The 21080-nt window shown below is 41.0% G+C and overlaps 2 protein-coding genes across 2 annotated transcripts; both read left to right on the forward strand.

Annotated features, from left to right (window-relative positions):
• Positions 1-346: 346 nt before the first annotated feature.
• On the forward strand, positions 347-946 carry LOC130725214 (uncharacterized). Its single transcript, XM_057576462.1, has one exon. It carries the CDS (start codon positions 347-349, stop codon positions 944-946), a length of 600 nt encoding a protein of 199 aa, XP_057432445.1.
• A 6195-nt stretch (positions 947-7141) lies between these two features.
• Positions 7142-17459, forward strand: LOC130725215 (uncharacterized). Its single transcript, XM_057576463.1, has 2 exons — positions 7142-8486; positions 16816-17459. Exons 1-2 carry the CDS (start codon positions 7142-7144, stop codon positions 17457-17459), a joined length of 1989 nt encoding a protein of 662 aa, XP_057432446.1.
• The last annotated feature ends 3621 nt before the right edge of the window (positions 17460-21080 follow it).

Genomic DNA, 21080 nt, shown 5'->3' on the forward strand with positions numbered 1-21080 from the left:
TGAAAGACCTCCAGGTATGTTTCCTAGTAACACTGTGCCTAACCCCTAGGAAAATTGTTCTGCTATTACATTAAGGAGTGGAACAACTTTGAGCGAGAGAAAAGAAAAAGGGGATGAGAATAATGAAAAAGAGAAAAAAGAGAGCATTGAGGAAAAGAAAGAGCGGAAAGAGAAAGAAAAGGAAGAGAGAAAAGTAGAGTTGAAAAATAATAAGTTTACAAAAGTTCCTTTTCCCCCTTTCCCCACTAACATAGCAAAGAGAAGGTTGAAGAAGCAATTCTCCAAGTTTGTTTCGATGTTTAAAAAGTTGCGTGTAGATCTCCCATTCTCTGAAGTTTTAGAAAAGATGCCTCAATATGCCAAGTTCATGAAGGAGACACTTTCTAAGAAAAGGAAGTTGAGTGAAGAGAATGACATCGTTGAGCTTACTGAGGAGTGTAGCGCTATTCTGCAAAAGAAGCTTCCACCTAAACGAAAGGATCCAGGTAGTTTCACTCTACCTGTTAATTTTGGGGCTTCAAAGGAAGTGAGAGCTTTAAGTGATTTAGGGGCAAGCGTCAACCTAATGCCCCTATCAATGTTCGAGCGACTTAATGTTGGAGAGGTGAAGCCAACAATGATGATGCATCAACTAGCGGACCGCTCCATGGTGACTCCTTGGGGAGTTGTTGAAGATGTGCTAGTGAGAGTAGGAGAGTTTGAGTTCCCGGTGGATTTTGTGATAATTGATATGGATGAGGACTCTAAAATACCATTGATTCTGGGAAGACCGTTCCTAGCAACTTCACAAGCGAAAATAAATGTGGGAAAAGGAACAATATCTTTAAGGGTAGCTGATGAGAAAATCACTTTCACCATATTTGACCTGAAGCTAAAGCAAATTGAGAAGAATGATGCATTCTTGGTGGAGATGATGGACGAGTGGAGTGATGAGAAGTTGAAGTAGTTCTTCCTTAAAGAAAAAGCTGGAGCATCAAATAAGAAGAAAAAGGAGAACACGCAGAGCGACCAAACTGAGAAAGTCTACTCAATGAGCATGGTTGTCAACTCAGAGGAGAAGGAGAAGAAGATAAAAGGTGGGTGCTTCCAATGGAAGCCAAAGCGTAAGAAAAATGAAAAATCCCCTATCCCTCTTAATTCAAAATTTAATGATTGTGTTTTTACTCTTGAGGTTGCAAGCAAAAATTTGACTAATATGTGTGCTCAGCTGAAAGATCCCGGAAGTGCAATGCACTATGGGATAAACCCCGGATGACATTCTGAGTCTAGGGGAGTCTAGCAAAGACTATAACATTGCGCTTCTTGGGAGACAACCCAAGTGATAGTTTTAATTTTATTTCCTTAGTTTTAATTCCCATTTCGTTTAGTATTAAAAAAAAAATTAAAAGATTTTTCTTGTTAGTTTGAGTTTCTATTTTTTTTTATTGAGTCTTAGTGTTCTCATGAGTTATTTGAGTTATAATTGTGGTATGCTTAATTGTTTGCTCATTTTTGCAAGGATTAAGAACTTTATATGATTGAAATTGAGATGGAGGACCCAGCTGACAGATTCCTGGTGCTATCACATTTTGCAACAATATTGAGTATAGGGAGTTTTTTTTTCGAAACCACTAATCTCTCATTTAATTTCATGATCATGCATTTAGCATTTAGTTATTTAGATTCCATACACTAGTATACACATGCCTTGGATTCTCGGTATTCACACTTTTGTGCTTGAATGATGCTTGTTGGTGTTTTTTAAATTTTGTTCCGAGTTTGATGCTAGTTCTTATAATGAAAAGTGTTTGATGCATGGGTGTGAGTGAAACTTGTGGAACATGTGGAGAGTTAGGTGATAGAGACTTGAGTGAGTTTTGGGAAAGTGCAGTAAGGTTATTAAGATTTCAGGTAAGTGGGGATAATGCATGAAATATGTAGTTTTCCTTTTAATCTTTATATTGAGTCTACACTCTTTTTGGCTGTGAAGTTAAAAAAGGGGCACACATATGAAAGTAAAGCTAAAGAGAAAAAAAATAAAAAATAAAAAAATGGGGTAAGGATGTGAGTAAGGAAATGAGAAGTATTTGCACCATTGAGCATACCCCTAATCATATTCTGACCTTGTTAAATAAAAGAAAATAATTTCGCCCTGAGTTGGTAATAACTATGAAGGGTTGGGAAAAAAGATAAATTGAAAAGGAAAGAACATGTGTGTGCTCATAATAAAATAAGACTGTTGGCCATCGTTAGTGGATTCTCAATATGGGGTTGGGGAATTAGGAATAAAATGTGAAACCCCACATCTTGGTATTTTATATAATTCTTGTTTGCACTTACTAAAGGTTACTTAGTTTTTAAAGTTTAATTTTCTGCATGAACTATTTTGAGTAACTCATCCCATGTATCTTTGTGAAAATATGTATACTAGCATCTTACTTTAAACTATTTTCTTGTGCTTGAGGACAAGCTTTCCTAAGTTTCCGCTTGAGGACAAGCTGCCGTTGAGTATAGGGGTGTGATGACTCGGGTGTTCAAGCTATTTTTCTAGTTTATTTCCATGCATTTTGATATATTATTTAGGATATTTTAGTCATTTTAGGTCACTCCATGATTATTCCATGCATTTTACTATTTTTATGTGGTTTTTAGTATTTTTATATATTTTTATGATTTTTATTTAGATTTATTAGTATTTTTAAGTTATTTTATTTTTAATTGATATGTTTAATTTTGAATTATTATCTTTTTAGTATTTTATTTTGATTTATTTTATCTTTTTAGGATTTTCGGAATAAAAGGAAAAGAGAAAATCAGGAATAATGGAGCTGATCCGGCGCTGCTGTTCCATGGAATCTGCCATGCACCTGCGGAGATCCAACGGTTGATTTTTCTTCTATGCCACGTGCTACAATCGTGATGAAGGTCTACCATAAGAATGGTGGTGCGCGGAGCTCTGGAATACATGCTTTAGGTCTGAACCATTTCGAAGATGACAAGTGGCAGCAGCAGGTTTTGGCTTATTTGAAAGGAATCACGTGATTGGAAACGGAAACGGAAACGGAAGCAAGATCATATGACGTGATATTGTTTGCAATATTGGAAGTAATATATATTGGAGAACAGATTGGAACGTGAAAAAAGTATTGGAGAGGAGCTTGAGCCTTCTTTTCTTGAGTTAACCCTAGCACCACTTTGAGCTTTTTAAATAACTCTTTTTATTTCAATAATTTATTTGATGATGGAAGCCATGCTTGGCTAAACCTCCGTAGGTACTTGGGGTTTTTTGTTTAATTCTCTTGACCTTATGTTTTGATTTATTATTTGACTCAAGAGGGAAAAGTTTTTTTTGTTGAAAACGCTATTCAAACCCCCGTTTCTATCATTTTTCATACCTTCAATTGGTATCAGAGTCTGGTTCTGATTACCGCACATAACAGTGTTCAGTGATCCGGGCCGGTGTGAAAAACTGAGATGGCTACCACCAGTGATGCGCAAAAGGATGTCTACAGTGCAAAGCCTCCTATCTTTGATGGACAGAAGTTCGAGTACTGAAAAGATAGAATCGAAAGCTTCTTTCTTGGCTTCGATGTTGATCTTTGGGATATTATTGTAAATGGCTATACGCGTCCAGTTGATGCTGATGGCAAAAAGCTTTGAAGAGAAAATATGACGCATGAGCAAAGGAAGAAGTTCTCTGAGAACCACAAAGCTAGAACCATTCTTCTCAATGCTATCTCCTTTGAAGAATATCAAAAGATAGCAGATCGTGAGTATGCTAAGTCTATCTTTGATTCCTTAAAGATGACTCATGAAGGAAACAAAGAAGTGAAAGAGACAAACGTGTTGTCTTTGATCAGGAAGTACGAATCCTTCCAGATGGAACCTGGCGAATCCGTTGAAGATATGTTTTCCAGATTCCAGTTGATTATTGCTGGAATAAGACCCCTCAACAAAAGTTATACCACTGCTGATCATGTCAAGAGGATTCTTAGAGGCCTTCCTGAAAACTGGGTACCCTTGATAACTTCATTGAAGTTTTCAAGAGATCTTGATGAGTTGAGTTTGGAAGAACTCATAAGCATGTTGAAGAGTCATGAGTTAGATCGTGCAGAGCATCAGACTCACAGGAAGAAGTCCATAGCCTTGAAATCCAAATCTGAAAAGGCAAAAGCTCTCTAAGCAGCTGAAGAGTCTGAAGAAACCTCTGAAGATTCTGATGAAGATGAGCTGACCTTGATCTCTAGAAAGCTCAACCGCATCTGGAAGCACAGGCAGAGCAAGTACAGAGGCTCATCAAAGGGCAAAGGAAAGAAAGAATCTTCATCCAGTCAGAAGAAGTCCTCATCAAAAGAAGTCACTTGCTTCGAATGCAAAGAATCAGAACACTACAAAAGTGACTGTCCAAAGCTGAAGAAGGACAAGAAGCCAAAGAAGCATTTCAAAGCAAAGAAAGGTCTTATGGTGACTTTTGATGACTCAAAGTCAGAAGAAGTTGACTCTGATGGAGAAATCATTGAAGGACTCATGGCAATTGTCAAGAACAAAGATGCAGAGTCTAAGGATGCACCTAATGTTGAATCTGCATCAGAGGAAGAGCAGACTCTTACGATGAAAATGATGTTATTTTCAATCAAAAGTCTTGCAGGGATGTAAGTCAGATCGATGGCTCCACTCTGTTTAACAGCAAGAGGCGGAACAACACTTATAAGATCAGATTATCTGAGTTGGAATCTCAGAAAGTAAAGTGCCTTCTTTCTGTTAATGAAGAGCAATGGGTATGACATAGACGGTTAGGGCATGCCAGTATGAGAAAGATTTCTCAGCTGAGTAAGCTTGACCTTTTCAGGGGCTTACCCACTCTGAAGTTTTCTTCAGATGCTCTTTGTGAAGCATGTAAGAAAGACAAATTTACAAAAGTCCCTTTCAAGGCAAAGAATGTTGTTTCCACCTCAAGGCCGTTGAAACTTCTACATATCGACTTATTTGGACCAGTGAAAACTGAGTCTATAGGTGGCAAGAGATATGGGATGGTCATCGTTGACGACTATAGCCGCTGGACATGGGTAAAATTCTTAAGCCGCAAGGATGAGTCTCATTATGTGTTCTCTACCTTCATTGCCCAAGTGCAAAACGAGAAGGGTTGCAGGATTGTGCGTGTTAGAAGTGATCATGGTGGAGAGTTTGAAAATGACAAGTTTGAGAGTCTGTTTGATACCTACGGGATATCACATGATTTCTCTTGTCCTAGGACTCCTCAACAGAATGGTGTTGTTGAGAGGAAAAATAGAACTCTCCAAGAGATGGTTAGAACCATGCTCCAAGAAACTGACATGGCAAAGCACTTCTGGGCAGAGGCAGTAAACACAACATCTCTATCATACCAATTCTGAATAAGACTCCTTATGAATTGTGGAAGAATATAAAGCCTAACATTTCTTATTTTCATCCTTTTGGTTGTGTCTGCTATGTTTTGAATACTAAGGATAGATTGCATAAATTTGATTCTAAATCTTCTAAATGTTTATTACTTGGCTACTCTGATAGCTCTAAAGGTTTTAGATTTTATAATACTGAAGCTAAAACTATTGAGGAATCTATACATGTTAGATTTGATGATAAGCTTGACTCTGACCAGTCAAATCTAGCTGATAAGTTTGCAGAAATGAGCATAACTGTTTCTGATAAAGGCAAAGCTCCAGAACGAGTTGAGCAAGAGGCAGACTCTCCAGAAGAAGCTGGTCCCTCTGATCCGCTACTTCAGAAGAAGAGCAGAATAATTGCCTCTCACCCCAAGGAACTGATTCTGGGAAACAAAGACGAACCTGTCAGAACCAGATCAACGTTTAAACCCTCTGAAGAGACTCTACTAAGCTTAAAAGGATTGGTATCATTAATTGAACCAAAGTCAGTTGATGAGGCTCTTCAAGACAAGGACTGGATTCTGGCCATGGAAGAAGAGTTGAATCAATTCTCCAAGAATGATGTCTGGAATCTCGTCCAGAAACCCAAAGGTGTTCACATTTTTGGAACCAAATGGGTCTACAGAAACAAACTTAATGAGAAAGGAGAAGTAGTCAGAAACAAAGCAAGGCTAGTTGCTCAAGGCTACATTCAGCAAGAAGGGATAGATTATACTGAAACGTTTGCTCCAGTAGCAAGATTAGAAGCTATCAGACTGTTGATCTCATTCTCTGTGAATCACAACGTAGTTCTTCATCAAATGGATGTCAAGAGTGCATTCATGAATGGATACATCTCTGAAGAAGTGTATGTGCACCAACCTTCTGGTTTTGAAGATGAGAAAAACCCTGACCATGTCTTCAAATTGAAGAAATCTCTCTATGGTATAAAGCAAGCTCCCAGAGCATGGTATGAGAGATTAAGCTCATCCCTTCTGGAAAATGAGTTTGTAAGGGGTAAAGTAGATACAACTCTCTTTTGCAAAACTTACAAAGATGATATCTTAATTGTGCAAATTTATGTTGATGATATTATATTTGGATTTGCTAATCCATCTCTTTGCAAGGAATTTTCTGAGATGATGCAGGCAGAATTTGAAATGAGTATGAGGTAAAGTATCATTTTATTAGAGATTATGTTCAGAAGGGCGTACTTCTTCTGAAGTTTGTTGATTTTGACCATCAATGGGCATATATCTTTACAAAGCCCTTAGCAGAGGATAGATTTAATTTTATACTGAAAAATCTGAATATGGACTTGTGTCCAGTATGAAGATGGATCAGAACCTCTGACTACGATGCTTCCTTATCAGAAGATGTCTAGTTCAGAAGGTAACTTTATCAGATGATGAGTACCCATTGGTACCCACTCTGAGACAAGACAGCAAACGTGTGTCAGTCTTTTCTGATGCCTCGTTCCTTGTGCCTCTTGGGATAATCTGTTGTAATGATGTTGATCTGCTTATTCTCCACCGTGTGCTATGTGTATTTACTGTTTAACTTTATATCATTAATTTCTAGCCGTTGGTTTTACTTTTGATTTTACAACCGTCAACGGTTACCTTAAACCCACTTATGCACACACGTTCTCCACCTCTCTCTCTCTCTCTCTTATTTCAAAAGCTTTAGGTTTTCTCCTTCAAAAACTCTCTCTTCTCTCTCATGCTCATTCTCTCTTTGTACCCAAACCCTCATCCGCCATGGAAAGATCCGAGAAAGCTGATTCTGCAGATGGCAAAGTGTTTCCAAAGATGGTTGTGGGTCTTGCAACTGGTCAAGTTGGTCCAAGCCTTCGATCAAGGTCCAATGAATTCACTCAGGCTGAGACTCAAGGGTCAAAGAAAGTCACTCCGATTACTGAAAGAGGTTGTGCAGTCACTTGCAATTTTTCTCCCAAAGATCTTCAAGTTCTTTGCGAATTGCGAGTTGATTTCAAGAATTTAGCAAAAAATGGGTTGGATCTTCTTCCTGCAGTCAAGTTTCAAGGTTGGGAAGGATACTTCAATAGGCTCACAGGACCCATCTACTACAAGTTGGTAAAAGAATTCTGGAAACATGCTGAGTGTGACGATCTTCAAGTTGTTTCCTATGTGCTGGGCAAGAAGATCATTATTACTGAAAGATCAATTGCTCTGCTTCTGGGTCCAGACACTATCAGGGGTTACAGATTTCAGGCCCATGATTCCAAGTTGAAGAAAGTGAAAGACACAATCAATTCGGAGCTGTATGCAAATTGGCAATCTGGGAAATCCGACTACAAGACCAGAGAGCTTCATCCTGATTTAAGGATCTGGCACAAGATCATTCTGAATTGCTTCAATCCCAGACCCACTGGAAGCTCTCCTGACTACATCAACTTCAATCAGAAGGTGATGCTTTACTTCATCAAGACCGGGCAAAAGATATGTCTTCCTTACTTCTTATTCACTTATCTGAAAGATTGCATAAGGAGATCAAGAACAATTGTTGCTGCGACCAAGAACACAATCAAATACATTCCTTTTGGAAGGCTGTTATCTGACATCTTTGTTGAGAGCAATTTGGTCAGGGATTTGATCAATGCTGGATGCACCGAAGACCTTTCCACTCTGGCTGGAGAAGCCTTCACCTCTACATCTCTAAAGAGGATGTGCCTAATTGAAAAGAAAATTGAGGCTGAATCTGTCATCACTCCAGAAGAGGTTAAGGGAAGAAGAATTCCTCTCAATGATTATCCCCTCTGGTCTAAGGCTGATGATCCAGAGGCTATCCTATACTACATTGAGGATCTGAGGAGTCTTGGATTTGAGATTGATGTCGATGAGTTCTTCAGAGCTCTTCCAGAAGCTCCTGATTATGAATCTCCTAAGAAGTATAAGACAAAGAGGAAGAAAGAGGATACTACTACGGCTGCAAAGGATGACTCTGAGGATGGTGATGATGACGAGCAACCACCTCAGAAGAAGAAGAAGAAGAAGGTCAGAATTGCTACAAGGGTTATCCAGCAGGAAACTACTCAAGCACCAAGAACTACCAGAGTCACAAGATCTTCTGTCAGGAACTCAAGTAAGTTCATAATTTTACTGACGATGATGAATCTGATGCATGTTTAGCTGAGTCTAACCCCACTTCTACCTTAGCCTTACCTTCTCCTCCTACCCAACAAACCTCTGTCATCCAACCAATCATCACAATCACCACTACCTGCTCTCTGTGAGACCCAAGATTTTAAGCTTAAAATAAATTAGTGAATTCCTTATTAACGAATAAGTTCGATGTATCGTGAAGGGAAACCTGAACAAGAGTTTATTGGATGAAATAAATTTATGAAGGAGAAGGTTCAGGAAAAGTTCAAGGATTGTATCAAAACCGATAAGAGTTATAGCACGATTAATATTCGCCTAAGCCTAGGTCAAAGACACTAGTAAATAGCTAATTTACACTTTAGGACGCGATGGAAACTAATTCCAAAAATCTTCAGAGAAATGTTAGAATTTCTCTTATTCGTCTATAAACAAGTATTTCGATGCGAATCCCTGGAATGTACGAACGTCAAATTCCAATTCTCGGAAGTTTGCCGAAACGGAATCCCTGATAGTTCAAAAACCCTAAAATCGACGGACGATGAAGACTTTTTCTATTCGGAGCTTCAAATAAAGATTTCATCCGCACACGCCCACTCTAATCGACGTTCCAAATCTTTCTTCAGAAGGAAGTTTCTGCATCCGAGGTCAATATCATAAAGTGCATAAAGTGCATTTTTAATGCCGGTAAGCATTAAAAACAAGCCTCGAAAACCAAAAATCATACTGATATTTCTTTGAAGAATTAGAAGATTCAGCGGGAAGAATATCGTGTCTAAAATACGTTGGAATCAGTAGGAAAAATCGGAATTGCGAAATTTTCATTTTTCCGCATTTTCCATTTCCTATATATAGTATGAAAAATGAAAAAAAAAAAACAAAAAAAATCCCAAAACACACACACACGGCCGAGAGCTCTTGGAGGAAAGGAGGAAAAGTGTTTTTTTTCCAATTCTTGACCGATCGTCGTTCCGTTCGTTGCTAATCGAAGACATCGAGGTATAGTTACTATCCCTCACTTCTGATCGTCAGATCTGTCGACTTTTTCTATGTTTTTCTGAGCTCAAAGTTTGGAGCTTTTTGTAAAACTGTCCAAATAACTTGATTTCAGTGTCTAAACTTATTGCCTACGTGCTCTAGAGCATGAATATCCGGTTGTTTTCTGTTGAATCTCGCCGAATTGCCGCCGAGTTTCAATTCTGCTCAAAAACCCATTTTTATGCTGAGGTTCCGCTTTTTGGATCAAAAACTCTCGACTGAGCTTAGCTTTAGTAGGATTAGTTGTTATAAATGTCGTTAGGATCGACCCCATCTAATTTGTTTTTCGAAATTCTGATTTTGAGTTTCCGAGCTAAAAATATTGACCAAAATACCCCTGCGACAGTATTCGACCCGATAATTTTTCTGAGAGTTTCCCTGGCCTAGATATCGCCTAAGAATACCTAGGAATTGATTTAGATCGAAGAAAAAGTTCGAAAACCCTATTTTCCATAGTGGCCAAAACCTATTTGCTTGGGTACCGTGTCCAAAAATAATTTTTGAGTCTCTATGACCTGAGCCATTGCCTAGCTCTTTCAATTGTCGAAATTTTGGCGCTGGTTTTGTGTCATTCCGAGTTCTGTAGCTCGAGTTATGCACGTTTTAGCGAATAAAGTGTTTTTGTACAAAACTTGAATCGAGTCAAAACTCATCCATTCGGGGGAAGCCCTTCCATTCGTGCCTAAATGTTGTACTCTGAAGCTTCTCGAGCTTTGTCGACCATTAGTTAGGATTGTTTCGACTGTATCGACTTGTGTTGATTCATTATTGCTTTGTTTGCTCAAAGGTTCAATTGTGGAAACCTTGGGATTGACTGAGCAAGCTTGTGAGCGAGACCTGCACCGCGAGACTAGAACAACTTGAGGTTAGGGCAACTTACTTACTAGCTATTTGCATTGTAGGCGTCGATAACTTCGACTTGAATATTGCGTGATATTGTATATTGCTTGGATATTGTTTATCGCTGTGAATTGGAAAATGTTTTCTGGAGGCTTCGGCCGAGTGAACTTATATGAGACGTGTGTCTCCGTTTTCTGAGAGGCTTCGGCCGTTTACTGGTTTCTGTCTTATCGCTTTCTAGTGGATATGACAAGGTTATGTTTACAGCACTGCCATATTGACTCATCGCTCGATAGAGCTTGATGTATTTGCGTTTATGATTAAATTGTGCTGACTATATTCGTGCATTTTTATGCCACTTTTGGAGTGTAGAATACACTTACCTTCGTCATGACAAGGACGGGTTTGTTTTGGGAACGTTTGTTAGGTCGGACCAAGGTTCGAACCTTCATTGTTCTAGGGGATCTAGTGTTTTCTCGGGGAGTTGTTTGGGTTTGATGGGAACTTTGAACTTATAGAGTTTTGGACCGAAAATAATCATAATCTGTTTTATGTAAATAAATCCATAATATACTTACTAAGAATATAATGTTTTTAATTAATGACGATGATTCAACGGAAAAGACTTAGGAATGAAAGTGAGTTTGGAAAACGGGAATGGGTCGGTGATCCTAGCTTTGGGAACTTTATTTTGAAAGGTGTTGGAAATGAAAACTGAACTTTGGAATTAACGACATAATGGATTAACTCACGATGGAACACTTTACCTAATAAAAGAAATATTGTTTTAAGGGAACTCATTTTTATGGAAAAGAATTTGAAGACGGGCTTTAGCCAAGGGTCTGGGCATTAGTAAGGTACCTAGTAGAGTACACTTGGCACAACAGGTAGTGACGGTCAGTCGTGTAGAGTTGTATCGTGCCTGTTGATGTCTGGCGTAGCAAGCAGAATGGTTAAACCCGTAGGGTCACAACCGACTTGACTATAGCCTAGGGTTCTCGTTGTAGAAGCCTTTGGTCAATGAACCAATTTTACCTGTGAGGACGAATCGTTGTTTAGCTAACCATATTGCACCCATGCATACACGCGATGAAGTGCCAAGTGGAGTACTTCGGTATAGCAGGAAGCAACGATCAGCCGTGTAGAGTTGAATCGGTCCTGATTATACCTGGCACAACAGGAGGTAACGATCATCCATGTAGAGTTGTATCGTGCCTGTTAATGTCCGGCATAGCAAGCAGAAATGGTCGAACCATGTAGAGTTTGTACCGTCTTGACTATAGCCAAAGGTGATAAGTGACGCCCGAGCATAAATGGTTAAACACGAGGCCAGTGTTACGACCGTCTCGAGGTGCCCAGCCTTTAAGTGGCAATACCATTGGTTTGTCCCGTCGCCAAGCAGAGTGACGTTATTCGGGTTTGTGTCAGCATATTCTGCATTGGCACACCATGCATCTTATTATGATTACCGTTGTATGACATATCATGCACTCTAACTATAATTGTTGAGACTTGATGATTTGATGTTGATAAACATCGTTATGTGTTTTGATGATTGAATTGTGTAAGAGATTTGATAACATGTCATGTATATACCTTAGGGTAGGCAACGCATAACTTATATGTATATATACAACATATACCCCCTTTATCGCATGTTGGTTGTATATCTATTGTATTTTGTAAGTTGACCCTAGCGCCTTGGCTTTGTTTGTATGTTTGTGTTTGGGCGGTCGGCCTGCTGCCAGGCGTCCGTCAGCCGATTCGTGATGACTCGTCACTCGAGGAGGACCAGGAGCGTAATGACTATTACTGAAGCTTTCGACGAGGACCCGGACTTCAGGCCTGATCGAGGAAGGGTCGATGAAAGTAGTGTGGGATATGGGTGGTTAGAGTCTTTGAGTTGGTTGTTAGAGTCATAGCTCTGATTGTCATTCCTTATTTTGGGGCAGGGCAGGTCCCCGACTATTAGCTTTTCGTGTGATTCCCTTCCATGAGGATCACAGGGAGTTTGTCGGACGTAGGAAGTCTTTTGAGGCCGTTTTGGGCCGACTTACTTTCGTTGGAGGACTGTATTCAGAATACTTGACCTTTTGTTTTAGTTTGTACATAATTGCCCACGGGCACTACCTTTCCGTCACTGGAGGTCACTCGTGACGATGTTTTTAGTTGCAGCGAGGGCTGTGCTTGTATTGTATATTAATCGCTGTTAATCGCGATTGGGTTGAGTCTTTATTTCGACAAGTCTTTTTATTTAAACAAAACGAAAAAAAATACCTGCTTTTCGGCTTTATTTTATTTTGAGTTACTAAAGTGACGCCACCGAAATCGGGGTGTTACATTGTGGTATCAGAGCTTGTCGAGTCTTTCGGGAGTCTTTGGGGAATAGGTCTTCTGTGCTAGGTTGTGTGACTCTGCAAAGAGAAAAAATTGATTGTCTGCCAAGCGATCTTCGCTTTAATTGATTGAAGTTGCTACCTAATCATATTGTATAGCAATGCATAATACTATCTTATGATTGGTACTGACTGTTTGCTAAACGAATACAGAACATGGTGAACGCGAACCAACTTGCTGAGATGGTGGCCACTTTGGTCCAAGCAATGACTGTACAAACGAATGACAATGCACATAGGCGTGCTGCTGAGGATGCACGTGAGCTACACCGGCTTCAGAGAGAAGCAGCCCTGGACCAGAACAGGGGATTGAATGATTTCAGAAGATAGAATCCACCCAAGTTCACGGGTGGGACCGACCCGGACGAGGCGGATCTCTGGATCCAAGAGATTGAGAAGATTTTTGAAGTACTACAGACTAGTGAAGGGGCCAAGGTGGGCCTGGCAACTCATCTACTGCTGGGCGATGCTGAGTACTGGTGGAGGGGCGCTAGAGGGATGATGGAGGCAAACCATGTTGAGGTGAACTGGAATTCTTTTCGTGCTGCTTTTCTGGAGAAGTATTTTCCTGATAGTGCTCGTGACGAGCGTGAGTCGCAGTTTCTGACTCTTCGCCAAGGGAGCATGACTATTCCGGAATATGCTGCTAAGTTGGAATCTTTGGCCAAACACTTCCGATTTTTCCGTGATCAGGTTGATGAACCCTATATGTGCAAGCGCTTTGTGAGGGGACTGAGAGCTGACATTGAGGACTCAGTGAGACCGTTGGGAATTATGCGGTTTCAAACTTTGGTGGAGAAGGCCACCGAGGTGGAGCTGATGAAAAATAGAAGGATGAATAGAGCAGGAATTGGGGGACCGATGAGGTCGAGCTCCCAAGACAACAAGGGAAAAGGAAAGTTACAGATGAAGAAGCCTTATCAGCGTCCTACGGGGGAAGGGTTTACCCCAGGACCGTACATGCCTACGATTGCTGCTGCGGGAGGAGCAGGAAGCCAAGCTGGGAGCCGTGAGATGACATGTTTTAAATACGGGGAGATTGGGCACTACTCCACGAAATGCCCGAAGGGGAAGCCGAGGTGTTTCAAGTGTGATCTACCAGGACATCTGGCCAACAACTGCAAGACACCCAAGGTTGAGCCATTTGTCAACACCATAAGGGGAAAGCGCCCTGCTGCTAGAGGAAGAGTTTATATCATGGATGGTGAAGGAGCTGAGGAGTTAACCAGAGGAGAGCGCAAGAACGATGGTAACCTTCTAACTATTCTTTCTCATTCTAGTACAACATGCTCTTCATTACTCTCGTAGAATGTGCAACACACCTAACTTACTTATACCGTTTAAGCTTTGACCTTATGGTTAATACACCTATTAAGACTTTATTTGACGGTTACTCGTGTTTAAACTATAGAAGTTACACGAGGTTTAGGATGACACGCTAAGCCTGGAAAGTAGTCTCGCACCGATGCGTTTATAAGGAAGCTAGAAGCTGAAGAATGAATCTTAGAGAAATTCCTTAGGGGCAGTATACGTGTTATGTTGAGGATGTGTGGTTCCGTAGCGGAATCGTTAGGGACTTGATATCAGGATATTTGTGGTTACTGGATGTTAGGAACTCATTGACTGTTCCAGTGAGTTTTTCTAAATCTTCACCTTCGAGGTATTAGGCCTGATCAACTTAATGTTGAGGGGGTGATATTCGGAATCAGAACTGGCAATGGACTTGATAGATGGATTGGTAAGGTTGATTTGATTGGATCGAGGACTAGTTGAGTTGGGAGGTAAAGTTCGCGTGAAGTATTTGTTTGCTTGCGAAGGAGTTATAGTTTTAAGAAATGGATATTCATTTAAGAAGTATTGAAGAATTAAAGGACATTTGAGGTCCAAACTTGGTGAAAGTTTAGGTTTAAGTCTATAATTCTTGCCCTAAGTGTTTAAGACTCAAAGTTTGTCAGGTTTTGATCGAGAGACTAAGTATCGGATTGATTGGAGGACGATCTAGTTACGAAAATAGTGAGTTAGTGTTAAGATGAATACTTGAGGTTGTTATATGTGGACAAATTTCTTAGAGTCTAAGAGTGAATGGGACTTTGTTATGAAGTCCGATGTTGCATGCTGGGGTTAGCAAGTGATTTTCACTAAGTTGAATGAGGGTCTTAGGGTTAAGATTGACCTTGGGAGGTGAAAATCATGTACGAATAAGATATTTAGTGGTGTTAGCATTAACGATTGTAGTTAAACCTCAGAATGTTGAGGGATCGGATGATAAAATGACTAGTTAAGTTTCCCGAGGTACAGTTATGATTTGATCTTCTAGGGAATAAGTTCGGATTTGGGGGAAGTGTTAAGGATTTTAGGTAATTGTAAAGTGGGTTGTGAATAAGTGAAGGTTGGTTTTATGGTTCGAGTAAGGTAAGTCTCGAAAAAGGGGAGATGACAATGATGGATTGTAAGATATTGATATGATGATTAGCTTATAAGTTGTTGATGAATGGATGTTAAAAGGGATTGGGTCTAGCGATGCACAAGGTATCAAGACTCGAGTCGAGTTTTAATTTGAATGATGACTAAGTAGAAGATTGATTTCAGGGTGCGAATAAGGATAGTTACGAAGTTAGAGGTAATGATTAATGGACTAGTAGATTCCAAGGGAATTGTTCGTCTATGAGTTATAGAGCGATCGAGTTAAGTTTTGAAACATGAGTGAAGATCACAAGGACAAGTTGAACATTCACTCTGGAATGGCAGAGGTGTACGAGTTTTAAGCAGAATATCGAACGAACGAAAGCAAATGAGCAAGTGGATAAGGCTGTGCGATTGCACCGAGTGCCAACCAATATTATTTATGTAGAGTTGTATCGTGCCTGTTGATGTCCGGCATAGCAAGCAGAAATGGTCGAACCATGTAGAGTTTGTACCGTCTTGACTATAGCCAAAGGTGATAAGTGACGCCCGAGCAGAAATGGTTAAACACGAGGCCAGTGTTACGACCGTCTCGAGGTGCCCAGCCTTTAAGTGGCAATACCATTGGTTTGTCCCGTCGCCAAGCAGAGTGACGTTATTCGGGTTTGTGTCAGCATATTCTGCATTGGCACACCATGCATCTTATTATGATTACCGTTGTATGACATATCATGCACTCTAACTATAATTGTTGAGACTTGATGATTTGATGTTGATAAACATCGTTATGTGTTTTGATGATTGAATTGTGTAAGAGATTTGATAACATGTCATGTATATACCTTAGGGTAGGCAACGCATAACTTATATGTATATATACAACATATATATACCCCCTTTATCGCATGTTGGTTGTATATCTATTGTATTCTGTAAGTTGACCCTAGCGCCTTGGCTTTGTTTGTATGTTTGTGTTTGGGCGGTCGGCCTGCTGCCAGGCGTCCGTCAGCTGATTCGTGATGACTCGTCACTCGAGGAGGACCAGGAGCGTAATGACTATTACTGAAGCTTTCGACGAGGACCCGGACTTCAGGCCTGATCGAGGAAGGGTCGATGAAAGTAGTGTGGGATATGGGTGGTTAGAGTCTTTGAGTTGGTTGTTAGAGTCATAGCTCTGATTGTCATTCCTTATTTTGGGGCAGGGCAGGTCCCCGACTATTAGCTTTTCGTGTGATTCCCTTCCATGAGGATCACAGGGAGTTTGTCGGACGTAGGAAGTCTTTTGAGGCCGTTTTGGGCCGACTTACTTTCGTTGGAGGACTGTATTCAGAATACTTGACCTTTTGTTTTAGTTTGTACATAATTGCCCACGGGCACTACCTTTCCGTCACTGGAGGTCACTCGTGACGATGTTTTTAGTTGCAGCGAGGGCTGTGCTTGTATTGTATATTAATCGCTGTTAATCGCGATTGGGTTGAGTCTTTATTTCGACAAGTCTTTTTATTTAAACAAAACGAAAAAAAATACCTGCTTTTCGGCTTTATTTTATTTTGAGTTACTAAAGTGACGCCACCGAAATCGGGGTGTTACACTCTCCACCACCAAAGACTTCATTAATTCAACCTTCCATTGAAGATGAACCTCTTTGGCAACGCATCCAAACTCCTCAACCCTCTGAACCTACTTCCACCATTCTACTTCCATATCCCTCACAAGCCTCTGAACCTCAACAAGCCTCTGCCTCTGAACAACAAGCCTCTAAACAACAAGCTCCTGAACAACAAGATTCTGAACCACAACCCTCTGACCATTCTGAAAAGGAAACTCCATCTCCCACTCCATCCATACCTTTTGTCACCAATACTGCTGACTCCTCCCCATCCAACAACTCTGAATCACAGCAAAAATTCTTCCAAGCGGCTAGTGATAGGATCTCAGAGCTTCTTGAGAATATCCTAAGTGCTCCAAGTCCAAACCGGTATCCTGGACCAAGACCAGAACCTCTTGTTCCTGCACCTCTGGATGTGGTCCCTCTGAACTTGGCCTTTCCTCCTCCAAAGGAAAGAAAATTTTCTAAGGTGTCCCTCTCCAACTACTCATCTGTCAACTCTGAAGACTTTGAGTTTCCAAACACTGAAGCTGGCACCTCTAACCCAACTCCAGACCCAAAGACCTCTAATCTCATGGCTCTGGAAGTTGCCTCTCCTCAAGCTACCTCTGAAGCTACGAGCTGCAATTATCCTCCTCCACCTGAAGCCAACCTTCCTATCATTCCCTAAACTTATCCTGAACCAGAGACACTGCTGGAATGCATCAATTTGTTCAGTGATCAAGCAGCAACTCGGGTACGCAACCTATATGGTAGCACTGATCATAGTGAGAAACCACATATAGTTGCTGGGGATTGGGGACGTCTATGCAATTGGCTGCATGACATAATTGATACGATGTTGGAATTTTATACTGCGGAACGAGAGGAAAAAGTTGATGCTGCCAGACAAAGGCTAGAAGCAAGAAACAGAAGGAGGGAAGCTCTGCATGAGATGCGTCTAAGGGAAAAGCTCTGGAATAAAATGGAAGAAGCCAGAAGGAAGCACGAGCGAGAAGAAGCTGCAAGAATCGAAGTTGTTCTACGTGAGTCTGCTCGCTTACAGGCTCTGGAACAGGCTGCTAAGTTAGAAGTTGAGGCTGCTGCTCTAAAGGCTCAAGCGCTTATGGCTGTTCCCGTTACTGATATTGCCTCAACCTCTGCTCAAGTTCCTCAGACCACACCAGGCTCTGATAGACCGTCCTCTGACCAAGCTGTGTCGTCTGCTCTAGATCAATCTGCTCCGAATCAGGCCAGACTTGACTCTATTGAAAGGCGACTTGATTCTCACTCCACACTGATTCAAAATCTTACAAAGATGTGTGCTGAAATTATCAGCAGGCTCCCTAAACCTTAGTTTTAGGAAATTTCTTCTCCTTCCACTTTTTCTCTTTATTATGATATTAATTTTTCTTTGTTTAACCGTGTTTTTGATCCAGTTAACTTGATGATTTTCCGTTTCTGTTCTTAATTTATTATCCTATTTAGCATATGTATTAACAAACAAACACAAAATATTTGATAAAACTTCTCATTTATTTAATAACTCATGGCATTACATCTAAAAAGGAGGATTTTTCCTCAATGATCTACACTGCTGTAACACCCCGATTTCGGTGGCGTCACTTTAGTAACCAAAATAAACTTAATGCGGAAAAACGTGAAATATTTTTTTTTATAATAATAACTAAGACAAGACGGAATTAAATAAAACCCAACAATAACGATAATCAGAACTAATATACAATATATAAACAGCCCCCGCTGTAGTAGTAACCTCGTCACGAGTAACCTCCAGTGACGGAAAGAAAAGTGCAACGCCCGTAGGCAATATATACAAACCAAATGAAAAGGGTGAAGTGCCTGCAACACCATCCCTCAAAACTGAGAATCAGCTGACCCAATGGCCTGAAAATAAGACTTCCTAAGTCCAACCAACTCTCTGTGATTCCCGTAAGGAAACCACACAAAAAGCTATAGGCGGATCTACCCTGTCCCCTAAGTAACAAATGAAGCAAGACTGTCAGAGCTAAAACTCTACTCCTACACTAATCCTAACTCGAGGAGCTCATACCAACACTCAAAACTATGTGCTAGCATGATCGTCGTCTGAATCAGAATCCAGAACGACCAAGTCTACTAACCCTATCCGTCCTCCCCTCGCAACCGCAGTGCGCTCCGATGCTGGACTCACGGGCTTAGGGCCCGAACCCTGATCATCGATGATCGCAACGGTGGGTGCACTAGACCCTGCCGAAGGCACTCCCACTGGAATCTCCTCTGAGGGATCCTCCTCGTCTGAAGACAATGGTGGAGGTGGTGGTCCTCCGAATCCTGGTCCGCAGTGAACGCCCGGTGGCAAGTTGAAGCTGATAGAGCATCGCCTCAACACTCCTGACCTCAGAAGTCCTCCGCTATCCACGTGATCCTCCATGATGCGCCCCGAATACGTCGCTCGATGGCTCGCGGGGTCAACCACCCACGACCCGGGGTCGTCCTGATCGATCATCTCATACCTAATCCCCCCCGAAGGGTGGACCATGGTGTACCAATCCGCAATATTCATCTGACAAAAGGCGTTGTCCGCCAAAACACACACAGAAGACGCGAGGGTCAACTCTAAAGAACTATGTAGATAATAAACCCAATAGGTACAAATAATAAATAGCCACTTAGGCTTATAACTAGAGATGTCATTCCTAGGGTTGCATGTTCCACAAAATCATAACGACAATAATAACAATTAGCATGTTCCAAGTAAGTTTATCAAATAGCAACCACACTCATCAACTAAGTGAGTATGCATGTTGCGTGATATGTATGCAGGTTAACCCAGTCAACCAATATGCAATCCGGAACGGATGGACATCAACGGATCAGCCCTTCACCAGCCACGGTGGTGCCATTTCGGCCCGCGTGCCTCTTACTCCAACAACAACGGTAGTCAGATCAGCCGTAACCCGTAGGTCTGCCATTTCGGTCTGCTACAAGAGACGTCTACAGACGCTCTATCACGGAAATCCGGGTCTTATGACCATTTTGGAATCCGACGAGGTCCAGAGTACGTCCTGTGTTAATACCCCATTAATGTTGCATGAATGCAGGATGCTTAGTCAAACAACGTCTCCGTCCTCACTCGACACGTCGCCACGTGTTCTAGGTAAATTAAAGTCTCTAAAATCTTACCCTAAGGCAAAGTCGATTCTGCGACAAAAGACACACTTCACAACACACATAGCTGCTCCAACAGCACAAGAGTATCACATACTCGGGAACTAACGGTTCCCCGGACTTATCCCCAGGATAGCCCCACAACATAGCTGCTCCAACAGCACAACAACCAACGCTGCTCCAACAGCACAACAACCAACGCTGCTCCAACAGCACAACAACAAACGCTGCTCCAACAGCACAACAACGACATACTCAACACTTGGATCCGACGACACTCCTCGTTTTTCCAAAACTAAGATTTGACTTCCAATGCCTCCCTTCGAGGTTATTATCATTACTTAAAGATTTAGAGGTTATTTAAGGTCTTATGAATTTTCTTTATAAAATAGATTCCATTTTGTCTTATCGCAAGTCTTATACATTTGCAGGATCTCCCAATCCCAAGTCGCTTCCAGGGGATGTCTCGATCCACTAAACAAAATTAAGGCCCGAACCTCGTTCGTCCCATCAAACTTTCTCAAAACTCTCAAAATAAAATCGGCATGACCTGCCCGCTATTCTCACCATTCAGAATCTCAGATTCCAGTACAGAGCATATTTAAATCATCACAATCAACAACATGTCATATATCAATAAATCGCATCATAAACACTTAGCACTTAGCATATAAAGCATGCACCACACATCTTAGATTACCCACATAGCACATAGCATGTAAGACAATCTCAAAAACATTCAGTAGATGAATCATCTACATTGTCAGCCGAAGCCTCAGAAAACATTTTCCAATCACACACAATTCCAGTGCATAAACAGTAAACAATGTCGAAACATCGACCCTAAGCATTAACTAGAGATTCAGTGAGAAGCCCTCACCTGAAAGTTCTCCAGAATGATCAACTAGTGCTTCCTCGCACTCAAAGTGTTGGTCCTCGGGGAAATCCTCAAAAGCACCTTTATAATAAAATCACAGAATACTGTCAGAATCTATCGGAAACTAAGCTATCGATACTTACTAAGGTTACTCGCAGTAATCTATACCCTAAGGTACGATAAACTAGCGCGAAAGGACAAGTTTTCGGAAAAGGAAATTTCCTCCTCCCCCTCTAATAGGGCTCGGCCACTTTAGGTAATTAT

The sequence above is a fragment of the Lotus japonicus genome, chromosome 6, assembly GCF_012489685.1.
Source record: "Lotus japonicus ecotype B-129 chromosome 6, LjGifu_v1.2".
Classification (NCBI taxonomy): Eukaryota; Viridiplantae; Streptophyta; class Magnoliopsida; order Fabales; family Fabaceae; genus Lotus; species Lotus japonicus.

Bases quoted from the DNA above. Each gene is read 5' to 3' on its own strand.
- LOC130725215 (XM_057576463.1), top strand. From the start codon at position 7,142: ATGGAAAGATCCGAGAAAGCTGATTCTGCAGATGGCAAAGTGTTTCCA. The intron at 8,487-16,815 runs GTAAGTTCATAA...CTTCCATTGAAG, and splicing joins ATCTTCTGTCAGGAACTCAA to ATGAACCTCTTTGGCAACGC.
- LOC130725214 (XM_057576462.1), top strand. From the start codon at position 347: ATGCCTCAATATGCCAAGTTCATGAAGGAGACACTTTCTAAGAAAAGG.